The sequence below is a fragment of the Leopardus geoffroyi genome, chromosome D4, assembly GCF_018350155.1.
Source record: "Leopardus geoffroyi isolate Oge1 chromosome D4, O.geoffroyi_Oge1_pat1.0, whole genome shotgun sequence".
NCBI lineage: Eukaryota > Metazoa > Chordata > Mammalia > Carnivora > Felidae > Leopardus > Leopardus geoffroyi.
This window is the reverse complement of record NC_059342.1, coordinates 40,143,600-40,153,569: the sequence shown is the minus strand read 5'-3', so window position 1 is coordinate 40,153,569 and position 9,970 is coordinate 40,143,600. Positions and strand designations below refer to the sequence as shown.

At 41.8% G+C, this 9,970-nt stretch overlaps 1 protein-coding gene across 1 annotated transcript; it reads left to right on the top strand.

Moving 5' to 3' along the window:
• Positions 1-345: 345 nt before the first annotated feature.
• On the top strand, positions 346-4,499 carry CER1 (cerberus 1, DAN family BMP antagonist). Its single transcript, XM_045468665.1, has 2 exons — positions 346-1,165; positions 3,125-4,499. The coding sequence occupies exons 1-2, from the start codon at positions 668-670 to the stop codon at positions 3,437-3,439; spliced, it is 813 nt and encodes a 270-aa protein (XP_045324621.1). The 5' UTR covers positions 346-667; the 3' UTR covers positions 3,440-4,499.
• Positions 4,500-9,970: the final 5,471 nt, after the last annotated feature.

The following is a 9,970-nucleotide window of genomic DNA, read 5'->3' as shown; positions in this document are numbered from 1 at the left end:
GCTTATTATATGAAAATCAATAACCCCAACCACATCTAAATCAGAGGGAGAGTCCTCTGCTCAACAAAGTTAACATCTTTCTTTCTTCCTTTTCCTTCCTTATAATTTTGCTATACTTCTTTGGTTGCCTGTGTGTGCGTGTGTGTGTGCGTGTGTGTGCGCGCGCGAAGCCTAAAGGCTTGGGCTTTTACTAACTGTATGCCTTTAATTTTTATCTGATATACTTCTGTCATAAAACCATGTCTTGTCCTCTCTGTCCCTGTACAAAGCAGATGCACCACAGATGTGCATCGACTCTGGTCCTTCTTCTAATAACAGTGATGGGAAATCCGGCGGGGTTGGGGAGGGGGGTTGGGGAAAGAATGTGTTGTTTTCAGGAATAACTGCTCTGTAAATCAAGTGCCAGCTAATTACCCCCTGGGTCCCAGGCTTTCACTGGGGCCTTCTAAAACACACACAACTAAAGAGAAGGCAGGACACCATTAGCACTACATAATTCGAGCAAACAGTAAATGTGTTTACCCTGCCTGGCTCCTGACCACCTGCCTTTCCATCCCACAAGGCAGGTATCTATATATAGGCTCTCCTTGTTTGTTCCTGCAGAGAGTGAACCTTTCCTTTAGACCTCACCATCTGCGAATCTGAGAGAAGCTTGGGCCCTCCCAGCATGGGTCTCCTCTTCCTTCGGCTGCTGGTGCTCCTGCCTCTAGGGAAGGCTGCGCCGCACCGGGATGGCCGCCAGAGTCAGACTTCTGTTTCCCCCGCCCTCCTAGAAAGGAGTCACAGAGAGCTCCCCGTGGGCAACCACGAGGAAGCTGAGGAGAAGCCGGATCTTTTCGTGGCAGTGCCACACCTGATAGGTGCCGGGGAAGGCCAGAGGCAGAGGGAGAAGATGCTGTCCAGGTTTGGCAGGTTCTGGAAGAAGCCCGAGCGAGAAGCGCCCCCATCCCGGGACTCGGTCAGTGGGCCCTTCCTTTCTGGGACCCAGGCCCTCGCCCAGCCCAGAGACGGGATGCAAATGGAGAAATCTCCTCTTCGGGAAGAAGCCAAGAGATTCTGGCACCACTTCATGTTCAGAACGGGCCCAGCTTCTCAGGGGATCATCCTGCCCATCAAAAGCCATGAAGTACATCAGGAGACGTGTAGGACAGTGCCCTTCAGCCAGGTATCTGTTCTGGAGGGGGCGGGGGGGGGGGATCGGAGCTTGCAAGAAAGGGGCAGGCAACTGGGACAGGTGGAAAGCAGGAGGGAAGGCTGCCAGGGCCTCACCTGACTCCCAGATTTGGCCCTTGGGCATTCATCAGAGGTATTGGCAAAGTATGATCATGCTCCCCAGATTTCCTTCCAACTTGCCATGGTTTCTTGGTATTCTGGAAACTCTGTAAGAATGACACGATGGTGTTGCCAATCTCAGTAACCATTCATATTGATCTCACAGACCTTTGTTTTATGGGCTCTTTATTTTTATGCTGGCGGGGATCAATCCAGGGAGATAAGTAGGACGGGACCCTCGGTTAGGAAAAGTGGGAACTTAGAGAAGTAACCAGAGCTGGTCTCCAGCTGTTCCCCTAACACTCTTTTGGGATGCAGATGAGCTGCTCAACTCCGCCCACAGATAAGGTGGGAAACATTGGACTCCTCCCCAAACCCTCTCATTCGTACTATCTCAGTCTTAATCCCCGTATTTCACACCAAACTACTTGATAGGCAGTCAGGCAGAAGCGGCCACATGGTTTCTCACGTTACCGCAGCAAAAAATGATTTAACTTATTTTCTCATAAGCTTTCAAACAACCGATATCAGCGTGAAATCACATTTGCTGCCCTCAGAAGCAACACCTCCTGCTTCGTGTTGTGTTGGCTGATTTGTGGTTATTATGATTGATTCTGCACTGTTGAGACAAAGGGGCATTCTCCTTATCCGCTGCTTCCAGTCAGTCCTGGCAAGCCCCACACTCCAAATGTTACATGAAATCGAGAAACTGCATCAAGCCCTTAAACATGACGATACTGCACCAAAAGCAACGCAGGGTAGAGTAAAATTTTACGGTCCAATAATGCTACCCAATTAAGCAGGCAGTATTATAAGGTAATTGACTGTGTCAGGCAGTTAAGTATTCTGCCTGAAAAGGCAAAGATATGTAGCAGTAAGTCCATTTTCAAATAATAACGACGGCTTTGTTGGCCACGTGCAATTACAAAATTGCTCCTAAGAATTGTGCAGTCAGATTTCCCTTGAAACTCTCATTTTAAATTCTAGGGCTAATTAAATTAAAATTCAGGTGTTTGACCCGTATACCTGACAGGGCACATAAAGCCAGGCGAATGGGGTTAGAGGAGGCAAAGGTGATGTTAGATGGGGTTAGAGGAGGCAAAGGATGATTTGCAGACATAGATGCCATCACGTGGCCACGTGCAACCTCGTAGGTTTGAATGTACCACAGGCACTGCAAAATAGAATAGAATTAATGATGTTCTGGTCTGTTCTATGAACAACCAAACCAACACGGATGGAGAGTCTATTGGGCGTAATGCATTGTGAGAAGTAGAAAGATGAGGCACATTGCTTATATAGGAAGTTAGCCATTAGAGTTTTTTTCAACTGGTAACATCCAATTAGACAAAATTCCTTAAAGTTTGACATTTAAGATGCAAAGCATCTTCTTTTTAACTTAGGGATTTCCTAAAGGCTAATGTATCAATATACTCAACACAAGAAATTTAGTTACGGTGGCTTTATACTTTTGTAGATTTTTTAATGTTTATTTTTGAGAGAGAGAGAAAGAGAGAGAGAGAGATTGAGAGTGGGGGAAGGACAGAGAAAGGGAGGCAGAGGATCTGAAGGAGGCTCTGTGCTGACAGCAGAGAGCCTGATGCAGGGCTCGAACTCACAGACTGTAAGATCATGACCTGAGCCGAAGTCAGAACGCTTAACTGACTGAGGCACCCGGGTGCCCCTGCCTTTATAGATTAACCATCACTTGGATATTGTAAAATATCCAAAGTTGGAAAGTTTTTGACATTTTAGTCGGAATCATCTTCAGGCTTACAGTCTATCGCTTCTGTATCGCGGGTGTTAATGAGATGACTCATGATAACTTAACGGAGATGTGTTTGCCTTTTAGACGATCACCCATGAAGACTGTGAGAAAGTAGTCATACAGAACAACCTCTGCTTTGGGAAATGTGGGTCTGTTCGTTTTCCTGGAGCTGAGCAGCACCCCCACACGTTCTGTTCCCACTGCTCGCCTGCCAAGTTCACCACGATGCACTTGCAGCTGAACTGCACTGGCCTTTCCCCCGTGGTCAAGGTGGTGATGCTGGTGGAGGAGTGCCAGTGCAAGACGAAGACCGAGCATGAGCATGAACCCCTCCTCCAGGCAGGCTCCCAGGCGGAGTTCCATGCGCAGGATCCCTTCATCCCAGGATTTTCCACTTAAAAAGAGACCCCACTAGGACCTTTGAAAAGCAAAACCACAATAGTAAAGGTGCTGGTTATTCAGTTTGCAACTGGTTAGTGGGTGCATACTATTTTAAGGGAAAGGAGGTGTAAAAAGTAGTGCGATAGAACAATCTCGAGGAACTGGTATTCATCTAGGTATTGGTACCTATTCGGGTTCTCGTCTTGGCTCTGCCACGCTGGCAGGAGGGTGTTAAGGACTTGTAGAAGCTTTCTGCACCTTGAGGGCTTCATCTCTATATGACGGACTTGAACCGTCCATTCAAGAGGTTTGCCAGAGGCCTTTCCTCTACTGAGAGTCCATGATCTTGTGTCTTCCAGTTCTGGTGAAAGCCCTCCATCCGAAGTAGGAAAAGAAAGAAGGTTGACCATAAAAACTGGCTTCTTGAATAGCTTGTCAAAGTACCACCAGAAACATGTACGTAGTGTTTGTGGGAAGGATTCTTCATACTTGTAGGCAGATTTTGCATCTCAGACGGTGTTTTATTTGTCTTCTTCTATCAAATGCATATTTTAGTTCCATAGATTTAAGGAGTAGCTTGCTTGGCTGCCTCTTTATTTTCCATACTCCCCATACAAAGTTCTTAATGTCAGGTCTCTGGCTTTGAAGAAGGGAGAGCAATGTTTAGTGGTTTACGTAGGGACATGGAACAATCATTGGTAGCTATGCAAGTACCTAAATTACGGGGAAATAAAAATATACAACCAGTACCAGGCTTAAAGGTCAATCCAGAGATGCTAATGAAAGTAACCAAGGAATTCCAGTAGACGGCAAATTAAATAAACGGCAAAGGATTAAAAATGGAAACAGTTTACTGGTGAAATCCTTTATCCACATGCATTTAGGATTAGGTAGTAAGTTAAAGTTCTGTGTCTGGATGACTGGTTTTTTTGTTTTGTTTTGTTTTGTTTTGTTTTTGGGGGGTTTTTGCTGCTGTATAAAAACTTCATGTTATAAATTTTGTTCTGTAAATGCCACACTTGCAATTTCTGAAAATATTCTGAGTATTTTGATGTATTAAATTTTAGTGTGTGAAGCATTCTGGGAAAGCTTGTGGCATTCAATCATCTTAAATGTTATCCTTAATGGTTTTTTTCTGTCCCATTATTTAAGGGCGCTATCTGGAGATTACCTGCATAGGAGCATTTCTGAAATGGCGTCAGGGGCTAATGACAATGGCTCAAGCGTTTTTTCTGACACTTAGTGATTCCATTTCTCCTTCGGTATTTATTTGTATACATACCGTGTACGGACCTGGCATTCCCTAGTCGTATTTCTTTTCCTATAATCATTCTTTTAAAAACTCATCTTCAAATTATTTCAATTATTTGAATCCTATCACTTTCAGTACACACAAAAAAAGCGTTTCCTAGAATATTGATTTTTTAAAAGAAATCAATCTACATTTTAATTCTAGTTCTCTTTAGTCACACCATCTAACCTGGTGTTTCAAAGACGCGGATGCATTTATATTTAGTGTATATTCTACATTAAAGTGGCAGAATTTGTGGTATATGGATACACATGTGGCATTTACATCAGAATATATTACACCCTTCGGTGGTCAAAGACAGCCTAATTGGCCAAGATATGGTCATAAGGATGAAACTGTTAAGCATTAATGATATCCCAGCTGGTCAATATATTTTTGGTGCCAAAAGCTATTGAGCAGCTGTCTGGTTTGCAATTGCCTAACCCTGATTATGTAAACCTATCTCTGCCAATTGGACTGTCCTTCTCCTCCTTACTCGCTTGCAAATCCCTTTTATTTATCCTTGCAAATAGACTCTCAAGCCCAGGCCCCAAACAATCATCAGTCTTATTCACACTCTGCTCTGCTCTTCCCTCGGGTGAATTCAAGATGAGACAGCGGATAGTGGTATCAGAGCTTACGTTCAGAGTCATAGTGTGAATCTCATGAGGTTGGCCGCATTCGTCCATTTTTACTGGGAAAAACAAAACAAAACAACGCAGTTCTCAGTGGTTCAACAGAACACATGGGAGCATAGGCAACCCAGAGGAAACACACCAATATCGAACATCTTAAGTGCCAGATACTATGCTGGGTCTCTTGCATAAATTATAAATTATGCAATTTATGTAATACGTAAATACATGTATTATACAGTCCTCACAAAAATCTTATGAGGTGGGTAAATACCCTATTTTACAGGTAAGGAAAATAAGCCTTAAAAAGTTGAAGCAACTAGGGGCGCCTGGGGGCTCAGTCGGTTAAGTTTCCGACTTCAGTCTAGGTCATGATCTCGTGGTTTGTGGGTTCGAGCCCATGTCAGGCTCTGGGCTGACAGCTCGGAGCCTGGAGCCTGCCTCGGATTCTGTGTCTCCCTCTCTCTCTCTGCTCCTCCCCCACACGCTCTCCCTCTCTCTCTCTCTCTCTCTCTCACAAATAAATAAACATTAAAAATTTTTTTTAAAAAATTGAAGCGACTAGCCTAAGGTCATTTGGATCATATTCTCTACTTGTATTAAAATATGATTAAAATATGTACTCATTCATTGCCCATCAGTTTAGATCGATCTCTTTGAGGGCTCTTGCCTATAGGCCCCACAGCTCATTTCTTTTACCTCTTGCCCAGCTCTCATATTTGAAGGACATTGATGTTACCACTTGAGAGAGAAATCATCCCTAGATCAGGTTCTCAGCCAAGCACTGCCCTAACTTGAGAGGTGGTCATGGTAACTCCCTGCTCAATCTTGGTTTCATTTTCTGCCCAGAAAAAATGAGGGTGATGATAGTTACTTCATAATTATTGTGATGATCAAGTGTAGGTAGCAACACATCAGAGAGCTTTAGGTCCTGTAAAACTCTAAGAGTTTAGTTCACTCTTCTCCATTCAGATGTTCTTTCTTTCTTTCTTCCTTTCTTTCCTTCTTTCTTTCTAATTGTTTTGAGAAATTTAAACACATAGAAAAGCACAAAGAATATTACAGCAAGCACTCAAATTCTCACCACCAGAATATTTAACATTTTGCCATCTCATGCTTGTTTATTTTTGCTGAAGAAGTAAACCATTTCACATATAAGTAAAGCGCGCCCCCCAACCACCATGCTGTCCTATCCGCCACGCCCCTGACTCCTCAAGAACCACCCCCCCCAAGATTCTCATTTCTCCTTCTAATATCCTGTTCTATTTTTGCAAAGCTACATATACATCCATAAATAATAAATAGCATTATTTTTCTATATATGTTCCTTTATTCAGCAGGTATGTATGTGTCTACCAGCTGTATGCAAGATGCAGGTCTGAGTGCTGTGACTGTAGCAAGAAAATAAGTCAGACAAGATCCCTGCTCCCGTGGAGCTTGTAGTCTAGTTGAGGGAGACAAGTAACTTGAGAATCAGGCAGTTCATTAGCAAATCAACCACAGAGGCAAAATATCAGGTGGCTGCAAGTGGTAGGCAAAGAATTAACATAGGGAACTGTGCTAGAGGTTAGCTACCTTAGGCTGAAGAGCCCCTGAAAGGGTGCCATGAAAGCTGTGAGATGTGAATTACACGTGCAGTATCCTGTATGAATTGTTCTACAGCGACTTTTCCTCCATACAGCGTTCTGCCTGGTTTTCACAACCGTTTTTAAAGGTTTTTGTTTGTTTGTTTTTTTTAATGTGTATCTTATGTTGATTCTAGAAACTTGGCATTAAGTATCCCCTAAAGAGAGTGGTTAACTTAGCTGGGATAACTTATTTTTTCAAGGTACGTAGTCTCTTTAAACTGTCAACGTAACTCCCGGTTAAGGATGTCGTGCATCTTCTTAATTTTTACAAGGAATTTATTCTATGCAAGACCCCGAGATAAGCAAAGATAAATAAGACACTTTTCCCATTGCCCTGGAGCTTACGACATAGTAGCAGGGATAATATGTGTAAATTATAAAGCAATAATGATAGTAATGATAATAAGAGTTACATATTATTGAGCCCTTACTATGTGTTCAAGTGCTTTCTACTCCTTATCTCCCTGAAATAGACATTTTATACACACTTTTTTTTTTTTTTTTTTTTTTGACAAGGAGAGAGTCAGAAAGCTTCATTCATTCAACCCACCAACATTTATAGTTGTCTGTGATGAGCCTGGTCACTGTGCTGGGTACAAAGAATATGAATAAAGGAATGCATGATTATGTGACCATGATTCCTGACCTTAAAAAGTTTACAGTCCGGGAACAAGTAAATAAATGCATTTGCTTCTGCAAAGCTAGAGTAATGATCTTCCTACCACGTCCCCACCCCCAAATTGAAACTCCACATTCTCGGTGAAGCCTTCCTTAAGCCCTAGACAAAGTCAGCTCTGCCTCTTGCACAATTGCATGGTGCCTTCTACCTTCACGTCTCAGCACGTGCTTCAGTTTGTAATTATATCATTATTTGTGTCATCATTAATCATAAGCTCCATGAGAACAGGGATCATACTGGGTTTCTTTTACCATTATAATCAATGCCTAGGAAAGTGTCAGCACATAGTACGTACTCAATAAACATTTTTTTTTTGTCTGCATAAAAGAAACATTATCAATAGATGCCATATGTTGAAGGTATATCATGTATCAGACACGGGGCCAACCACTTCATATATATCCTTTCATTTAACCCTCATGAAACTCTACGAGGTAGGGAGTACTGTATCATGTTGTGAATGAAGATGCTGAGGCTCATATAAGTAACTCTCCCAAAGCAGCCCTACTGAAGAGTAGCAGAAGGTGAACGACTCCAAAGTCCCAGATCTTTCCTACTATGCTATGGTGTCTCAAGGTAACAAAGATCAAAAATAAAATATTTGTGTATTTATATATGTACATATATACACATGCATATATATACACATATACATATATACATGTACGCATAGACTATATATGCATATATATGTGTATATATATACACACACATACATACCGAGTTAAATTCCTGATTCATCCACTAGTCTATTCCTTTTCTGATTCCCAGAGCCCATTATCCATGCCTGTCTTAAGACACTTAATCAATGAGGATGCTTTCAACCCATGTACCAGAAAATACAACTCAGAATGTATTAAATTATAAAGGGATTTAGTATTTCACTAACGAGAAGCATGGAAGGCAGCTAGTTTCCTGGTCGGTCAAGTTGGAAAGTCTACCATTCTGTCAAGGATGTGGATTCCTTCCATTTTTCTTCTCTGTCACTCTTAGTGTGTCCTTCACAAGCTAAAACTATTCTCAGTCACAACATGGCTGCTGCAGTTCCAGACATCACGTTTCATCACTCACGCACCAATGTCTATAGTGGAAAAAAGGGATTATCTCCCACTTTGCATCCCTTCGAAGCTGAATAAAATCAGTTACACTGAGGATATTTAAACAATGGAATAAAACCTTTGCTCTGACAGCAAGGAATAAAGAGAAAATGACCCTCAAGTAGACAGCAGTGTCTGCCACAGCCTTTTGCCACTTTTTAACTTATGTTGTAATTATTTATTTACTTATCCTTACTTCTAAATTGTAAACTCCCTAATAACAAGTTATGTATATTTTACATCTTTGTTACCCCTCTGTTTCTGATATAATGTTCTATGTTTAATATAGTATATTATTTTAATATATTTTAAATACGTTGAGAAACTATTTTATATATATATTACATACTTATATTTTAGTATTTGTATAAGTGCATATACATGTAAACATGAGCATATACATACAAGTAAAGTGTATAATTTTAATCTTTTATGTGAGATAAATGCTCAGTACATGTTAGCTAGAGGAATAGATTTTGGGAGCTGCTTTTGAAAAAATATGTAGGTATAGATACTGTGGGGAGTTCTAATGACAGCCAACAAGTTTTAAGAACATATATGGTAGGCAATAGGGAGTTTTTGAAGGATTCTTATGGGTTTAAAATAGTCACTCCAGAGGGGCTCATGAGCCCCCTGAAATGTGGCAGCCATGGACATTCTTCAGGGGAGAAGGTCCAGAATTCCAATGAGCTTCCCAAAGAGTTCCATGAGCCAGAAACCTTCACGGTGGGTATGATGAATTGGAATGGAAAGAAAGCACGGAGGGCTTCTAGAAATGCTGGACAAGAAACCATGGAAAGCATGTGCACAAACCTCATCCAACTAGAACTCAGGAAAGTCAGGTTTCCATCTTAAGAACAGAGGATGAATCTTAAATACACATCAGTGGGTCCTCCTCACCTGGCTTCAGAGAAAGCTCAGATTCAGGAGCTTGCAGTGGTGACGTGTGTGACTAATAATACCTTAGCAATGGCACGGACTTTCCTGTAATACTAGTTTTCCAAAGCCAGGCCCCAATTATCCACCCACATTTCCAGGAGACAGCTCAGATTGTCATTTAGTCCCTGCCTCCCCTGACTCGTTTTGTTCCTATTCCTTTCCTCCAAAAGAAACAATCACCACTGATCCACCTGTGGGTGGAGACTCGGGTTAATATTTTTCAAAGAAATGATCACAACTTCCTCTTGTCTACCAGCTAAGGGAAACACACCCCTTTACA

Coding starts and splice junctions, on each gene's coding strand:
- CER1 (XM_045468665.1), top strand. CDS start 668: ATGGGTCTCCTCTTCCTTCGGCTGCTGGTGCTCCTGCCTCTAGGGAAG. Junction 1,166..3,124: donor GGACAGTGCCCTTCAGCCAG/GTATCTGTTCTG, acceptor TTTGCCTTTTAG/ACGATCACCCATGAAGACTG.